This window comes from Crocodylus siamensis, chromosome 3 (assembly GCF_052110815.1).
Source record: "Crocodylus siamensis isolate JL-2025a chromosome 3, ASM5211081v1, whole genome shotgun sequence".
Taxonomy (NCBI): domain Eukaryota; kingdom Metazoa; phylum Chordata; order Crocodylia; family Crocodylidae; genus Crocodylus; species Crocodylus siamensis.
The window spans coordinates 124425538-124444595 of record NC_143397.1 but is presented as its reverse complement, the minus strand read 5'-3'; the positions used below and the strand labels follow the sequence as shown (position 1 = coordinate 124444595).

Sequence of the window (19058 nt, the reverse complement as noted above, 5' to 3'; positions counted from 1 at the left end):
ACATCCACCACTGAAGGTCTGCTTGTGTCTTTCAGTTCTTGGCTGTACCTGGAGCAATTGGCAATCTGCATGCCAGGCCCATCACACTGCCAGCCTCCACACTGAGGAGCTGGGCTGTCACATAGCCGAGTTCTGCAGAGGCAGGAGCCAACACTGGTCCCATCTGTGTGGGTGCAGGGTTTCCATGGTGACCACATTCCAAAATTTCCATCCACAGTCAGATTCCGTGTCTAGAATTAAAAGAATATAATTTTTAAGAAGGAGGCAGAAAGACAAGTCTTATGAGAGATCATAAAACTGGATATAACTTTAATTTGACATCTTCTTGAAGTCTTTCAACCATCCATGCTTTAGAAATACCACGGTGCTAATCTTAAAAGAAACATACCTTTGTGACTGAAGGTCCTTCTTAGCAGGAACCATCTCTTTCTGTATTTGGGTGCTACTATAATAAAAGCAACAATAGCTCCTGACTACAAACAATATTGCAATAGTCCTGGGGTTTTGTTTGTTTGTTTTCAGACAATACCAACATTAATTCAAAAGGAATTGCAGCTCTATGTTGTGAGTTATCTTCTGTCATCGTATTTCCCATTTCTCCTAAACTTTGCTTTATACAGTCCAGGTTCTAAATGTAAAATAGAATGTGCAAATATGTTTCCAGAAATGGGAACCTGGATTGAAAGGTGGAAGAAGCATAGGTCAATGTAAGACTCTGCTGAACTGTAATGATTTGTAGTTGGGTGTGATAACGTTTAAAATCACACATTTTAAAGAGAAACCTAATTTTCACCTTCACTAAAAGCATGTTTTCATATATTTACTGCTATAAACAGGAGGGATGACCAATTTTTGACATGAGAGCAGATGGATTGGGATAGTTTGAAGCTCAGCTTTTAACCATCAATCACATAATAACTGCAGATAAGGTTATAACTAACTAGTATATTTATTCCCCCCAAATTAAAAAAATATATATTTAAAGCATTTTGTCAAAAGTGAAGGGGGGGGGAAGGAACTGCATCAGAACAGAATGTCCCAACATCTGTTTATACACTATGAGCAACACTAATAGAGCTGCTACGAACCATGTAAAATGGTGACTTCTTTGGCTAACTGATGTGAGCAACAGACTTCATATTTAAATGGGGGTAAGGGAGAAATAAAGTATGCATTCACTGATTATTTAAAGGTATAAGAGATGAAATAACTGCAGGCAGCAAGTTTTCACTGTATTGCTAGCTTCTAGCTAATCTCCTGCCACTCCGCTAGAGGTTCCACATCTTATTTATTAATTATACTGTTCAAGATTCATCATTCACATACAGTATTGCCCTACAGAACACACTGGCTTATTTTCTGCAACCTGTAACTGACATTGCTACACTTCATTATTTCAAAATACTGCTGAGACACGTTTATTGAAAATAACTCACCATTCTTTGCTCACCCTAATACTGTATATGTGCTGCTGTTTTTCACAAAACAGGAAATAAATATTTCTTGTTAACTGTCAGTCTCTTTTATGCTGTTAGCTGGAAGAATGTGTAGTCGGTAAATCAGAGATAACATGTCCCCAGCCCAATTATTGTCAGGGCTGTGAAAACATCTCTGCTGCTTTCTTTTCCATGTGCAGGTAGAGCCACAATGGGATCTAATAAATGGTCCACACAATCGTGCCTCCTGCCATGCCAGTCACGCATGGCAAGAGGTGGGATTGTGCGGAACGCAGCTAGGGCTGAATCCGACCAGCTGTGGGATTCTCAGTCTGGGCAGCTTTGGAGTGCTCCTGCAGCTGGGAGATCACAGCAGCTGCAGTCTCCCAGGCACAGGACTACATGGTTCACCCCATGGCTGGGAGATCACAGCAGCTGGGGTCTCCAAGCCACACAGCACAGGCTACACATGCAACTTAAAGCTGAATAGAAGCCAGCTATAAAGTTATTACACATTTTTGAGCAATTACTTTATAGCCAATTAGACATTTTAAAGACACTACAGTTAATTTGCCTATGTAGCCATCCTAAATTAATTAGGCAATTAACCAGGTAATTGCACAATAGATGTAATGTGTTGAGGGGGCCCATGAAACACTACTACTTCTTCATTGCTGCCCATCGAGGCTAGTGATAGACTTTACATATAAACTGGTCTAAGTGATCAGAAACTGATTTATACCTGTAACAGAACAGAAGTTTAGTGCACATACACCAGTTTCAAAATGGCTGAAACTGGCTTAAGATAAACTTGGTTGACTGTATCGGAGTATCGGACTCAACAGATTTGGATCATATTGGTTTATGTAATGCCTCTCCCAGACCCCTGCCCAGTTTAAGTTAAATCAGAGTCCCCCAACACCCCAGATGTTTTCCTGGGTTGGGCCAGGCCATGCACTTTGCTCCAAAGAATGGGCTGGCCCTAGCCAGATCTCCCAGGGAGACTGAAGGCATAGCAAGGTCTGCCTGGCTTCCCTCGCTGCTCAAGCAGGGATTCCCCCCTCCCATCTCCTACAGCATGGATCCCAGCTCTACTGAACTAAGCATGTGCTATGCTACCTAATGCTGAGAGGTGTCTGTGTGTGTCTCCAATTTCACTGGGACAGGCAGCCAGAACAGTGTCTGCTTAGGGTTTTTTGGAGCTAATCAACAGGTCAGCTGGTAATGTACCTGCATTCTTCTTTGGAACAAGCTGCTTAAGAAGAGTTTCAACTAATGGGAGAGACTTTCATTTGCTGATGGGCTGATAACACTGTAGTTTTATCAGCTCCCCTGCTGGTTTCAAGCACTACCAGGTTTACAGATGGAGAGAGAGATTGAAAAGCTCAGTATCATCAATAGATGCATGCACTGCACACCCTCCCTTTGGCTCAGAGTGCTAGCCTCGGGCTGGGGTCTGGCAACACTCCCACCCCTCAAACAGCAAGCATGGAAAAGCCTGGGATAGTGCAGGCAGGGTGGGGGTTTAAGCTCCTTCCTAATCAGTGTCCTGCCAGGGCCTGGCCACAGGCCCCCTCAGCTCAGCATTGTGGAAGGGAAGAAAGGGCTTCTCTAACACCCCCTGGCTTCTAGCCTGAGCAACTGCAGGCATGTGCCTGTATTTCTGGAATGAAAAGGGAATGTCTATCCACCTCCAAATTGGTTCAAGCTTTGCAGGTTAGACTAGTTATTCTTCTAGATCCTGGTGTTCTCTCCCATGACGTATTTGTAGATGGCTATCAAGTCACGTCTCAGCCTTGCTTTGCTCAGGATGAACAAACCCAGATCCCGAAGTCTCTCTTCATAGGGCCTGTCCCCCAAGCCCTTGATCATATGGATGGCCCTTCCCTGCACCCTTTCGAGCTTGTCCACATCCTTCTTGAAGTGCAGTGCCCAGAACTGGACCCAGTACTCCAGCTGTGTAGAGGGGGAGGAGCACCGAAGAGAAGGGAAGGAGTGCCTCTCTGGATCTGTTGGCAACACACCTGCTGATGCACGCCAGAGTTCTATTTGCTCTGTTGGCAACTTTGTCACACTGGTGGCTCATATTTATCCTCTGGTCAACTGACACCCCTAGGTCCCTTTTGTATGCAGTGCTAGCCAGTGGACTACCACCCATTGTATAGATATGGTGAGGGTTCTTCCTACCCAGATGAAGGACCCGGCATTTGTCCCTGTTGAACCTCATATGTTTTGTTCAGCCCATAGAACCAACCTGTCAAGATCTTCCTGAATTCTTGACCTGTCCTCTGATGTGCCCATTTGTCCCCACAGCTTGGTATCATCTACAAACTTAATCAGTGCACTTTTCACTCCCTCATTTGGCTGAATTGATTCAGAACAGTGATTCAAATCACCAAATCAAATCACTGTCCCCTGAATTGGCAGAATCCAGAGTGAACACTATGTGCTTCACACAGGTCTAGTACCAGGGTACTTTAGAACAGAGTAAGGTGGTGGAAACCGAGGCATGAAGAGCATCTTTCTATGTGGTTCTAACAGTCTGTAAGACCCCTCTGCTGTGAAAATGTGAAGGCTGAGAGACAAGTAACTCACTGATTTCCACTACTCTTTTTATGGAAGAGGGGAGTTGATATACAGTTTATACATGCAAATGACTAAAATAAATAACAAAACTTGTTTCAATTCTTTTTATAGTGCTTTTATTTTTACCACTTCAGCTAGTCTTGCCATCTCCTTGTTAATTGCAGATATTCTGCAGTCATATTTGTACCACGTGTCAGAAAATATAATGAGGAATTACATAGCAACTATTATAATGCTTCATATATTATCCCTAGTGTTTAACACAGGCTAAGTTTGACCATGTTGCAGCTACCTGTAACATGCTCTGTGTCTTAAGTTTAATTCCACTTTTTCTTTATTTAGTTTATACCCTCCAGCAGCATATATTCAATTGGATATATAATGCCTGCTATTATTGACTGTCCAAATTCACCACTGACACAAGTGGACAAAATTCTTATTTGAAACCAATGAAGTTGCCCCAGCTTAAACAAGGCACTGTGTGTCTTATGAATAAAAGTATATGCAAGACTTTGACAGTTGTCTCTGTGTTTTTTCTCACTTTTCATTTTAATGCAATACTAATACTATGAGTGACTGAGATGAGGTACAAAAACAATTAATTTTAAAATGCAATCACCCTACCTCTAATAACTGGGGCTGGGGTGGAATGGGTACTATGGCACACAGTTGGCAGCCCAGAGGTTGCAAGTTTGAGGCCATAACAAAAAAAATGCTCATCATGTGGCCCTGTCAGATTCCACTGAATCTATGAATTCTGCTAAATACCTTGGCACAACAAGAACACAAAAAGGAAGGAAGGATCTCAAAATAACTTGTCTTCTACTACATGCTCTGGTCATTTATTCCTCTAGCAAGCTAGTTTTAATGAACAACTACTTTAGAGTTGTTCTGCTTACAAACTGCTCTACATAGTCTCTCCTGACTGAATTGCATCCAATCCTGCTTCTCAGTCTGTTTCTCTGATGTCTCCTCTGGGATATCTTGTTGTTAGCTTAAATTTCACATTCTCTAAATCAATTGCCTTACCTTTCCATTCAAATCATCTCCACTTTTTTCTGCCTCCATTACTGTTTAAGACATCATCCTCCAGTCCATCACATAATTCTTAACCTGGCAGCTATTCTGACCACTTCCTCTTTCTGGCCCTCCTTTTTCAAGCTGGGTCCATACTATATCACTGCTTCTTCTACAGCATCTCTAGGATCCATCCTTTCCCATTTCTACAGCTGTAACTCATTCAGGTGAGCCTCAAGTCTCATTTAACTACTGAACCTCACTGGCCTCTCCAATGTCCTTGGAGCTCACCTCTGGTTCACATAAAATGCCATTATTCCCCGTCTTCCCCTCAACTCTTGTTATCTCATCATCCTCTTTGTACCCTTCCTCTGATTTTCCTTCGTCCATCACACGATGTGAAGGCTTTTTATTGCATCCTTCAAAATCCTATAAAACTCTGCCTTCTTTGTTTATCTGACCTTGTCTTGTTCCACATCACCTCTCATTTCTGTTGGCCCCACCAGCAATGCTAGATTTATTAAGCTATTCATCAGCTTCTCTCACACACCTCACTGTTTTCTCCTATGTCACCACCTTTGCAGGGAATGTCCTTCCTGGGCTTGTCTGCAAGGTTGTTCTCCTTTCTCTATCGGACTAAAGATTCACTTCTGCCATGATGCCTACAGGGAAATTGCATGCTTTATACTGACAAGTCTGTTGAATAAGGGGGAATGATGTACATAGCCTTAGGAAAAACCATGCCCAGAGCAACACCTTGATCACTCTGTAAGTTATATTTCTTGCCTCTATTTTTTGTCTATTTTCAGATTGCTACTTCTTCGGGGTGAAGACTAGGTTTTCTTTGTGATTTGGAAAGTGTTCAGCACAATGTGGGAGTTGAAGGAAACATCCATAGCAAATAATACACCAGACAAGAAAGCTGTATTTTTAACAGTTTCTTTGCCTCCATTTTCTTGAACAGGGACCAGGATATCTCAGCTACCAGAGGTAGGGACAATCTCGGAGATAGCTCTCTCAGGCCTTCAGTCAGTGCAGATGTAGTCAGGGATCTTCTGGAAGGGCTAGACATTTTTAAATCTGCAGGTCCAGATGCCTTCCACCCAAGAGTGTTGAGGGAGCTGGCAGGGGTCATTGCAGAGCCCTTGGCCCAGCTGTATGAGCATTCATGGTCATCTGGCTAGGTGCTGGGGGACTGGAAACTGGCTAATGTGGTCCCAATTTTCAAGAAAGAGAGGAAGGAGGACCCAAGTAACTATAGGTCTGTAAGCTTCACCTCGGTGCTCAGGTAGATCTTGGAAAGACTCATTAAGGAGCACATCTGTGGGGGGCCTGCAGGGGAGGTCATGCTCAGGGGCAATCAGCATGGGTTCATCAAAGATAGGTCCTGCCTGACCAACCTGATTGCCTTTTATGACCAAATAACTAAATTCTTGGATGATGGTGTCACCATGGACATAGTCTTTCTAGACTTTAAGAAGGCCTTTGACACTATCTCTTGCCCCATCCTTATCAATAAATTAAGCAACTGTGGCATTGATGCCTGCACAGTTGGATGGGTAAAAAAAATGGCTGATGGGGCGCACCAAGAGAGTAGTGGTAGACGGGTTGTACTCAACCTGGCGAGATGCAAGCAGTGGGGTACTCCAGGGCTCAGTCCTTGGGCCCGCACTGTTTAACATCTTCATCACCAACTTGGACGAGGGGGTGGAAAGCACATTGTCCGAGTTTGCTGATGACACTAAGATATGGGGTGAGGTAGACACACTTGAAGGGAGAGAGAGGCTGCAAACAGATTTAGACAGACTACAAAAGTTGGCAGATGAAAATAGGATGGAGTTCAGCGTAGACAAATGCAGGGTGCTGCACCTTGGGAGAAGGAATCCACAGCACACATACAGGCTGGGGAGTTCCCTCCTTGAAAGCACAGAGGCAGAAAGGGATCTTGGAGTTATTATTGACTCCAAGATGAACATGAGCCGCCAATGCCAGAGAGCAGCCAGCAAGGTCAGCCATACCTTGTCATGCATCCAAAGGTGCATCTCAAGCTGGTCCAGAGAGGTGATACTTCCCCTCTATGCAACCTTGGTCAGGCCGCAGTTGGAGTACTGCATCCAGTACTGGGCACCACACTTCAGAAGGGATGTAGCCAGCCTAGAAAGGGTCCAGAGGAAGGCCACACACTTGTTGAGAGGGTAGCAGGACAGGCCCTATGAGGAGAGACTGAGGGACCTGAACCTGTTCAGCCTCAGCAGGAGGAGGCTGAGGAGGGACCTGGTGGCTGCCTATAAACTCATCAGGGGAGATCAACAGCAAATAGGCAGGGCCCTTTTCTCCCCAGCACTATCCGGGGTGACAAGGAACACTGGTAATAAGCTGATGGGGAATAGGTTTAGGTTAGAGATCAGAAGGCAAAATTTTACAGTTAGGGTGGCCAAAATCTGGAACCAACTTCCCAGGCAAGTGGTCCTCACCTCAACCTTGGGCAAATTCAAGAGGAGGTTGGATGATCACCTGTCTGGGGTCTTGTGAACCCAGAATTCATTCCTGCCTGTGGCAGGGGGTCAGGCTAGATGATCTGTTCAGGTCCCTCCTGACCCTAGCTACTATGAAACTATGAAATTATAATAATCATCCCAATACAGCACAATGAACAACCTGGGGAAAAGCCTAAAGACTTGAGGGCTAAATAGTATTTTAAAACGTGTGAAAATGGTGCTCGGAATACATGCCTATACTTTTGCACCACAGAAAAGCTTAAAATATTCACAAAATAGAAATTAAATCTCTTTCCTTCGGTATTTTTTCCAGTAAAAAAATCCTAAGAGATCTGTGTGAAGATGGTGCAAATGTGCTAACTGTTGATTACTAGGGAAGTACAAGTTTCCAAGTCATTTTTAACCCCTAAAGGTGATCACTACAGGTTTAGGTAAACAGCAGGATTTTGAAAAGTGTTTAGTGCCAGCCTAACTACTTACATTAATGGCTAATTTGTGTGGGAGCAGTGTCAAATTAATACTGGGAATATCTACATGAGAACTATGTTGGCATGGTGACGTAGCTTATAGCTATGGCAATGTAGCAGTGGCAGGTACAAATGGTAATGGCGATGCTATGTTGCCATAGCAATGAGCTACCTTGTTATAGTGTGTCATTATGGTGATGTAGCTGCTAAAAATAAAAATGTTCCACCAGGATGGTGCAGTAATGGCTGTTATTACATTGTCATTTAGTATTTTAGCAAGGACTAAATAGGAGTGCACTGATAGATTTTTGGGGCTGATTTTTAGAGCAGCCATATCAGCCGATACCGATCTGATTCTGATATGCAGCCAGGCAGCTTGAAGACCAGTGTTGGGCTGGTAAGTCTGGTGTGGGGGAAGGGGTGGAGGGAAGGAAGGGGCATGGGGGGGCTGATTGAGGCTCCCATGGTGAGAAGCAGGTGCTGCTTAGCTGGGGTGGGGCATGGGATGGAGCTGCAAGCAGCTCGTCTGGAGGTTGCAGGTGGGGGGCAGCTCCTGCCCTGCATGCACCACAAGAGGGCATGGGGGGCGGTGTGTGCCTGCGGATCTACATGTGGGATGGGGTGGGCTACAGCTGCAGGCTGGGGCCAGGGCTACACTGGGTGCTTCCCGGCAGGAAGCTGTGCTTGGGGTGGGTGATGGCAGTGCTCGAAGGGGGGGGGGTGCAGACACCCCAAAACTGGCCACATCAGGAAGAGCCTGGCATTGCCCCCAGTCCACAGTGGCAGCCCACCCTGGCCCATGTGCAGATCTGAGGCTACATGACCCCATGTGTCCTGGAGTATGTGCAGCAGTGGGAGCTGCCCCCCCATCCCAGCACACCCTAGATGAGCCCTTCGCAGCTCTCTCCCATGCCCTGCCCTGGCTGGTCAGTGCCTGCCCCAGCCTCACTGTCTCCCTTACTGCAGGTGCCTCGATTCAACCCTGCCCCCCACCTCCTCCCTCCCCACACAACATCCTTACCAGACAGATGCTGCTCTCCAAGCCACTGAACTGCACTCCTGGCTGTGTGCATGCTGCACCTGTGTGCATACATGGTGCATTTATTGGCCACATCAGGCAAAAAAAAAGATTCCCAATACTGTTAATTTTCCCTATATCAGTGCCAATCTTATATGGGACTGATGTATGAGTGAACCTCTAGTACTGAAGAACTGCGCCATGGAGGCACGTGCAGATGCGCCCACTGAGAGCCTTAGAATGCTTTGCTTCTGAGTACTGAAACCTGTTTGTGCAGCTGTGGGTGATGATCAGGTAGGAAGAAAGATTCCTCAGACAGTTCGACAAATTCAAAGCTAACACTTTCTCCATTTATTCTTCTTCTGTTTCCCAACTTCCTCTCCTCTCCCCATTTTTTCAGTAACAAATGAACTGTGCTCCCTATGCTCAACCATGTGGCCTGTTTGGAATTTTCTCCCCCACAACTTGGAGGTACTTGAAAAATCATTTCCATTTTTTTTCCTTATACCACACCAAAAGTCTGATTTCTCCTTTGTGTTTTTATTGCTAAAACCCTTCTTCAGGCACCACTTATTTTTAATTTACACTATCACAACTCCCTTCCTCCTTTGCTCTCCTTCTCCCCCATTCAAATTACTGCAGCTAAATATCACCTTCCTCTCTCACTGATGCTACCATGCGACACTGCTCCACTAAAGCCTGAGCATTAAGGTCAGTCTCCTTTTTCCCCACTTTCAAGATACTTGCACAGCTCTTTCCCTGACTATTCTAGTTATCATTTCCCTCAATTTCCTCCTTTCTATCCCTCCACAGTTAGTGTAGTTACTGGTCCTGATGCTTTTTTTCCCGATCAGGACTTTGTACCAATTTTAGCCACTCATCCACCTCAAACAGCTTATTTCCTTTGACCCTTTTTCCTTTTATTCTTCCCCCCACCCTTTGGCTTCCACAATTAGCACTCTTACTATTGTGATTTCCAAGTTGTATTCAGATACAGCCTAGAGAAAACAGATTAAAAAAAAAAAGAGAGACACTATCTAAATTCTTGTAAATTAGTCCCTTCACAGAGTAGACTTTGCATTTCCTTAGTTTTCTCTTGACTGTCCTTCCTTCTACTGGGTTTGCCATATGTATGCTATCCATTTAATTTTCAGCTTCATTCTACCAACTTCAAGTTACATAATATCTGACTCTTTGAGAATCTCACTGAATGTAATGGGTTTGAGTAACGATCTACTATGCAATATGAACAAAGGTAGCAGAATCTTGCCCCTGGTCTGCAAAATCACTGGGACATCTCTTCAGAAATCATGTCTACTCTGCATTCTCAGTGTTGCCACTTCTTGAATGCCTCCTACCCACTCATTTCCACTTGTACACACCAAATGTGGAAGTGAGGGATGTGCTCAAAAGCAAGTACCCAGAGTGGCACTGATGGCTTGGTATAGATATAAACTAGTTTTTCTAGTGGGCTATTGTAATAGGGTATACTCCTCATCAAGTCTTTGCTGGCTGTCCTGTTCCTGGGGTAACCTCCTGCTTCACTCGTCTGCCATGCCTTGATGGAAAAATATGAGAGTTGTTACTAAAATGGGAGGCTACCCATTACTGCCCTGCTGACCAGGCCTAATACCTGCTCTGACTGCCCCTACACAGGTTCCATGCCTCACAGATGTTAATTCTTCGGCTTGAGCACACAGTTGTAGCTCTTTTCACTGTCCCAGAGAACCACTCGCATGCTACCCCTCTCTCACCGGGGTCCCACTCATTCCACTGGCTCTCACCCAGCCTTTTTCATACTGCCCTCTGCCAGGGGCCACACATGCCACCCAGCCTCACCTAGCTTCAGGTTTAGCTCTCCTCTTCTCGGTCAGCCCTGGTGCAGTCTGTTGGCTATCTCTGTTGGCTAACCTGAGCGTTGACTGAACGATTGTATGACTGTAGGATTATTTCTCTCCTAGCCCCTTGCCTGGCCATTATGCCCCCACTGGGTCGCCTCACTCACCCACACTCACGGGGCCACTCTACTCATTACCCCTCTCACACAGGGTCTGACTCACGCCCCCAAACTTTCCTCTGCCACCTGGGTGCAGCCCCAGGTCCCTCCTCTGGCCTGAACTCTGCCTCAGGGCTCCTTAACTGAGCCCTGGAGTCCCCTTGCTAGAACACCACCAGGGATTTGGGGCTGGGGTTATTAAGGTACCCTGACACACCTTTCACCAGGGAGGTAACTGGCCTGGCATTTCCTTGGGGCTCCCACCCAACTAGGAGCCCCTCCAGACCACCCTTCCAGCAAGGTGCAGTTTTATGTCTTACCCAGGACAAGGGGTCACCTCCTTCCCATAGCCCCTGCTCTTACCTCCTGACTCTGGCAAGAGCAGCCTCTCAGCCTGATGTTTCTTCCTTCCTTCCTGCAACAAACTACAACTCAGTTTATATCCCTGGGCCAAAATGGCTGCCCTCATGAGGCATCTGGCTGCTGGCTGTTTGCTACTCTTAAAGTGGCAGGCACCCTAGGTACCCTGCCACAGCCATCCATACCAGTGATGCTCCATGTGTGTTAAACAAATGCTGCTCTGCTTAGTATTTTGTTACATATTTCCAATATTATATTAATATAACATTTAAGTCAGACTAAAAAGAGTGTATCAACTTTTCTAGTGTGAAATATACTTATAAAGAAAGAAAATGTGAACAATCAAATATTAATATTGTGCTTGCTCAGATCAGTTTTCATTTACCGCTTTGTAGATGTGATCTCAGCACCTATACAATTCTTTCTCTGCCTCTGGAAGGAGAACACCTTTTCAGTTTATGAACTTTGTAAAATTTTAATGGGATTTTCAAATTAGCAATAACAACCCCAGAGGGAAAGATTTCGACTCTGGCAATTACATTTGGCTTTAAAGTACAAAACAAGGGAAAAATCTGGAAAGAAAATCATATTGGTATAATTTGTCTCTGTGAATGTTCATCTTCAAAGTGGGAAAGCATTTAGTGGGGGAGAAAGCTCACTGCCTTGTATAAACTGCAAACAGTTTACTGTCCTTGCTGCAAATCAGTTTGCTAAGAACTAGAAAGCCAGCTACGTGCATGTTTCAGATATGAGTGGAAACGCTTGGGGCAATGTGCTTGATATAATAATTTTCTCAGCCTGAGAAATCTTACAAAGTCTTGTTTTCGTGAGTTCCACATGAACCCAGAGAACTTTTAGAGATCAGCAGATTTTCTTGGACTTACAGGACATGCAGTGATACTTTGCTCCCACTGACTCATGCTCAGACTTTCTTCTAGGGTTGTGCATTTCTTCATCACCATGTCCCAGCCGCAGTAAGGATCCTGAGATCCAATACACGAACTGAAAATACAAACCAGAACAATCAGACAAAAGTATGAACAGTCGCCTTTCACTACACATGCCAACAGTCCCTGAAAGGAAGCATTTCCTCATACTTTATAAAGCTAAAGAAATACAGCAAAATAAACGCTAGTAATTATTACAATGAGCTTTGGTAGAGTGATGGGGAGACAGAAGGGAAGAATGCCAACTGCAGTAATAAATGACAAGAACAAAAGGCTGGATTCTCACAAATACAGAGCTAAATTTATCCTTCTGTATCGAGTATGTACTGAAAATTAGTAATCATTGAAGTGCAGCAGCCAGTAATTTAAAAATCTATGTTGTCAGCTTGTTAAGTTTCGATTTCAGAAGGCAGGTTTCCTATGCTTTCATTCTACTCTGAAACTAGTTATCACATTAAAAATGCCCGGGAAATATATATACAAAAACTACATTAACAGCATGTAATTTAGGCTGCCAAGTCAAACACTCAAAAAGCAAGGAAATATCTGATTTGTGGTTCCCTGTACATCCTGAATTCAGTTATTTACTGCATGGACATAATGATACCATCTTTAATTACAATATCACATACTAATTTTCCACAGTTCCAGCTCCTGTGTCTTTATGTAAATCTTCTCATTTTTTGGTTTTTTGCAGTTACATTTTTCTCACTCCTTATCTTTTTTTTACCCTTTTCACTTCCAAGCTACAGTATGAAAAATATCCATTTAAGAAAAACAGGAAGTTACCTCATTGTACATAGGAAACAATAAAACTAACTAACTGCACAAAGGGCTGTCAAAAGTGTAGCGTAAGACAATGGGGAAAGAACTGACAACTCCCTCTCTAACTTCATTCATTTAAATTAATCTTTGGTGCAATGGTAGGAATAAAAGGTGAATCTTTTCAACAGGATCAGGGACTTTAACTTGAGTGGCCTTTAAACAGGCACTGCCTAGCTCACAGGCCAGGAAAATGGATTAGCAGCCCTGCATCTCTAAAAACTAGGCTTGCTCTAGAGTTTTATCAGAAGTAAAAATGAGTTTGTTCAACCTAGTCCCCATCGGGCATTCACAATCATCTCAAAGACTTTGCACTATTTACTATAACTGACACAGCCAAAAAACTTTGCTCATTAGGGATATCTAGGAACAAAAAAACCCCAAAAAACAGTTCATTATAACACACTCCATTTCTTCTAGTGCATCTTATACTGTGGCTGTTGGACCAGTAGGGGACAGATATTATTCCACCTATTAGATACATAAGTAGACTTAGATGCTTAAGTGTGATTCTATTCCACCCTGTTCAAATCTCTAAAAAACAGGTGGTGCAAAATATGGTTGGATCCTTTTTCTCCTCAGCACTTTCTTGTGGCTCTACTATAATGGTCAAAAATGCATATGCTCTAATGGATCTTCATGGCCTTGAACAGTGTGGAATATTGCTGCACAGTGACCAAGTTTATTTAGATACCCAACAGCTGGAATAGAATATGCCCCCCATTGCTTATTGTAAATGTCTGTGCTTGTACTGCTGCTTTTCTATTAAATTAGCAAAAGTGAATGATAGCTACTTGAGTATCCTGTCTGCAAGTCATGCAATTGTCAATCACAGCCAGGACAGCTGGTGAAATAATGTTTAAACAACAGTTTGTTGTTGACTAATAAAAGAAACTTAATCTAATCCAGTCTATCTTGTCATTAACACATCTTTCTTGCCTATTATAAGTTCAGAACAGGTTAGCATAATTGTTCTAGTTCAACAATATAAAGGCCTGTTTAGCAAGACAGAAAATAAGGACTTAGGCACATGACCCAGTACAGGTACAGGCTAGGGACCAGCTGGCTAAGCAGCAGCTCTGCAGAAAAGGGCTACAGTGGACAAGAAGCTGAATAGAAGCCAACAGTGTTCCCTTGTTGCAAAGAAAGCTAACAACATACTGGGCTGCATTAGTAGGAGCACTGTCAGCACATCAAGGAAGTGATTCTTCCTTTCCTTCTATCCAGCACTGGTGAAGCCACATCTGGAGTACTGTGTCCAACTTTGGACCCTCCACTACAGGCTGTAGTTAAACTGGAGAGAGTCCATGAGACAACAACAAAAATAGTTAGGGGGCTGGGGCACATGACTTCTGAGGAGAGACTGAGGGAACTGGGCTTATTTAGTTTTCAGAAGAGAAGATTGAGAGGGGATTTGACAGCAGCCTTTAATCACCTGAAATGGGGTTCCAAAGAGGATGGAGGTGGACTGTTCTCAGTAGTGGCAGATGACAGAACAAGGAACAATGTCTCAAGTTGCAGCAAGGGAAGATTAGGTTAGATATTAGGAAAACCTCTCTCACTAGGAGGGTAGTAAAACACTGGAACAGGCTACCCAGAGAGGTTGTGGAATTTCCATCCTTGGAGGTTTTTCAGACCCGGCTAGACAAAGTCTTGCCTGCGACGATCTAATTGGAGATGGTCCTGCTTTGTGCAGGAGGTTGGACTAGATGATGTCCCTTCCAACCCTAGTCTTCTATGATTCATTTATACCTGTGTACTTTCCATCTATTCTGTACAAGAATAAAAAGTTCACCTGAATATAGGGATCACTTCTTCTGGGATGCCTAATGACAAGGCACTGCAATAGCACCTCTGTTTGCAGTAGGTACTATTACAGTGCTTTGCCATTAGTTGCTGAGGGAACAAGCAGCAGCCTGGCTTTCTTGAGCAAATAGCTACCACACGTTAAGTTTCTTACACTAGTATAGTTTTATCCAGCAGTGTAACTACGGGTGAGCCACCAGAGCATGAGCCCCAAGCACCAATTAAAAAAAGATGCAAAAACAAAGCAACTATGACCACTCAGGTTGCAGAACCTTTGTTTTCTGCCTCTGATTTTAACCCAGATTTTCCTCAGTGTTATTGCACTCTGGATCTCAGTGAGTTATGCTGATGTAAGGTGGTATGCCATCTGTCTGCTCTTTTCTTAAACTGTTGTAAGGGCCAATTACACCACTGTAAATGTGTACAATGTTCAAATCTTAAGTCAGAAATGAACATTGCTGTAGAGCCAAGTATACCAAATGTACATAATTTTGGCCTAGAAAGAAAGCATCACACATAGGGAGACACTGAAAGATAGACACTTGTAAAGTGAAAAGATAAATCCTGCTCCTGGTGACTTAAGTGAGACTTTTATACTTCATTTCAATGAGGCCAGGACTTAGTTGCAGATTTCTGGCTTCTTAGCCGAAGAATGTATACAGCCTGAGAAACATCTATGTACATTTCCCTGTACAGATATGTCTCTGCCCTGATCTATGAGACTACATGAACATGTCAGAAGGAATTTCAGCTTTCTTCCCATTCAAAACTTTTTGCTCAGACTATCACACTTACAGAGTTCCACTCATTGTCAATTGTGATGTGGGCACTTTGTCTATTCATGACTGTGCTAAGACCATCAACTTAACTCATACAGTCCAAAGATTGTTTACTATAAAATCAGGGCAAATTTTGAAACAGTGACACAGAGATAATCATAGTATACAATTCTTGCTGCCATTCTTATACTATGATCAGATACATTACAAAAAATCTTAGACATTTTACAAACAGATATTTTCAAATTATTAATTGACATTTATTTCAGCAATGTATATGCCAGGATTCCTATCTTTTGGAATACTGTAAGCTTTTGAGCGACAATCTATGAGCTAAAATTAAGATGCACATCAAAATATTCAGAATCCTGCTTAAATCTTTCCTGTGCTGTTCAAGAAAACAAAAACCTTAAAGCATCTAAGTCAGGGAGCACTTCTGCCTCTCCTTCTTTCCATCTCACTAAGACAATCAAAACAGATTTGGGTGTAATTCCATCTTGTACTGTGCATTGACAATGCCAGCTTTAAATCTACAGACAGCTCCCTTCAAAGACAGAGCTGGAGATTTATGTATTATTTATTTAGTGAGGTTGTTTATACCACATAATTCTTTGAATATAAATGCTTTCAAGGGGTCCTGCTGTGATTCCTGGGGTATAATAATAAAGGCTACTTTAAGAGCTATACAAGAACACTCAAGTTTGCCATTCAGCTCTTCTTTCGAAGAAATGGGAGATTTTAAATGTTAACCATAACTAATTTTCTGCTTCCAGCATTTCAAAAAACACTTCATTGTCTACAATGGCATTATTTTCAACTCATTTCACATAAATATGTAAAGGGAGCAGTGTTAATTCTTTCTTTTTTCTAAATAGGTCAGATCTAACTTTGTGGGTAGAGCTGGTTGGAAATTTTTCATGAACAAAGTTTCATCCAAAAATGCCAATTCATCAAGCCCAAAAAGTTTCATTTGAAAGAACTCAGGTTTGACGCATCGGAGTATCTAATGCATGGTTCTGAGAGAACATGCTTCGATTCCTGACAGGTCTGCCCCGATTTAGGGACCCAGATCTCTGGTTCTGGGACAGTTCATCTGAATGGGATTCCAGGGTCTGTCGGAGCGGCCAGCCAGGTCAGGGATGCCATGCTCAGTGCTGTGGACCCCAAGCTTGGGGCCTGAAAATGTTGTGATAGCCTCTCCAGGTGTGTGGGTCCTGGACAATCTACAAACAAGCAATACCCAAAGCAAACCATGGTTTCTATCCTATTCCAAAGTCCCATCCACCCCAAAATAGTCTGAAATTTCCCAAGAATTGGAAACTTTACTTTGTGGCAGCTTGACTTGTGGTGTTACATTTTCCAAGCAATGACTATTTACAACCACTTGTTATTTTATGTTACTCTTCAATTTAGACTGCTAGTAATACTTCCCATATTGTTTTAAGTGTAATAATATTCTCACTCTGTCATAGCCATACTCAGGGCTACCCTCAGAGTATCCTAAACTGGAGTTAACATAGGAGTAACCTGTAGATTGAAACTATTATATCTCTAGGAAATTCTTCTGGGGGCCTACTCCCAACTTAAGGCAAGTATCTGCATTTTAAAAACATAGGATTTTGTGCTGTTGAGGGCACCCATTTCTAACTCACTCACTCACTCAGGATATGGATGGCATGATTTAGTAGGTGCAGAAAGATAAGACTGATTTGCAGTGGAATTGTGGATACTCCCCACTCCTGAACATCAGGCCTTCAGTATCTGATGTTGGGCACTAGAAACAAATCTATCCAAAAAAGTAAAGGCCACTTTGACATTTCAGACTTAAGTGTCTTTTGGAGACAGCATGACCCAAAACGTTGACCACTTTTCTGAATCTACATTCCTGAGTTAAGTAAAAGAGTCAAAGCACATTAACTGATCACGTCTAAACCATACAGGATATTTAACTTAGCTATTATTGTGGCACATTTAACTCTCAGGTAAACTTGATTTTTAATAAGAACAGAATGGTGGCAGGAAACACTTCCTTAATTTCCATTTGTTCTCCAAGTCTAAAAATACTCCAAAATTCATCTTGCATAGATCCCATAGGCTAGGGACAGACATTCAAAAGCCTGAGCTCAAATTTATTCAATCTTTGCAGGTTAGTCTAACCTGGCTAGACTGAACCAGCTTTTAACTGGACAGACATTATCTCTGATTAGGAAGGTCTGCCTGCACCATCTCAGGCTTTTCCCCACTGGCTGCTCAAGGGGCAGGAGCATTGCCAGACTCCATTCCCTGGCTAGCACTCTAAGGCAAGCTGGGATGTTCATTGTATGCATCTGTTGATGATACAGAGCTTTTCAATCTCTCTCCCTGCTTCTTTATACTGTCTGCAGTAAACTGGCAGGCAAGCAAGCCACCAAACGCTGAAAACAATGTTTTTCACCTCATTAGCAAACCAATAGCCTCTCCCCATTAATTCAAACTTCTCTTAAAGTTTACCAGCTGACCTGTTGATTAGCTTCAAATCCTCTAAGCAGTCACTGTTCTGCCTGCCTGTCCCAGTGAAATTGGAGAAACACACACACAGACACCTCTCAGCATTAGCTAGTGTACCACATACCTAGGGTCCATGGGGCTGGGGTCTGTGTTGCAGGAGATGGGAGAGAGAGAGGGAGGGGGGGATTCCTGCTTGTGCAGTGAGCAGTGAGGGTTGGTAGGGCAGGGGGAAGCCAGGCAGACCCTGCTGTACCTGCAGTCTCTGCCGGAGCTCTGGCCAGGGAGCAGAGGGGAAGGGCCAGCTCTGCTGTTGAGCAGAGAGCCCCGCCCAGCCCAGAGAGCATGCCGGGATGCTGGGGTGTCTGGTTTATCTTAAACCAGAAAAGGGTCTGGGACAGACATTGCATAAACTGGTTTGACCCAAATCAGTTAAGTCTGATACTACATTCAAACCAGTTTCAGATATCTTCAAACTGGTTTGTGTGCACTGAACTTCTGTTCTGTTACAGGTTTAAACCAGTTCCTGATCACTTAAACCGGTTTATGTGTAATGTCTGTCCCTAGCCCTAAAGAATGAACCATTCTCATTGGATTAGATCAGTTCATCACGTCTGTCTGCTACTATTGGCTAAATGGTCAATTGCAATTTATATCCGAAATGCTTAACACTGAGCATGAAAGCAAAGTGCCTGTGCTGGACATGTCAGAAGAATGGTCATGATGCTGTGCATCATGAGAAAATGACTTGGAATGAACCACATGCAGTGGTAATATCACAACCTGTCAGGTACCACAGGCACAGTAAGGAAAGAAAATGATTGCTTTCTATATTCTTCTTT

The 19058-nt window shown here is 43.3% G+C and overlaps 1 protein-coding gene across 7 annotated transcripts in view; it reads right to left on the bottom strand.

Annotated features, from left to right (window-relative positions):
* Window positions 1–19058, bottom strand: part of SEMA5A (semaphorin 5A) — a 612665-nt gene that overhangs the window by 134603 nt on the left and 459004 nt on the right. For all 7 annotated transcript variants that reach the window (XM_090039133.1, XM_090039134.1, XM_090039136.1 and 4 more), the window contains 2 exons: window positions 12263–12380; window positions 49–230 (listed from right to left, as the gene is read on the bottom strand). In XM_090039133.1, the coding sequence (XP_089895259.1) occupies window positions 49–230; window positions 12263–12380 (300 nt within the window). The remainder of the gene's footprint in view (window positions 1–48; window positions 231–12262; window positions 12381–19058) is intronic.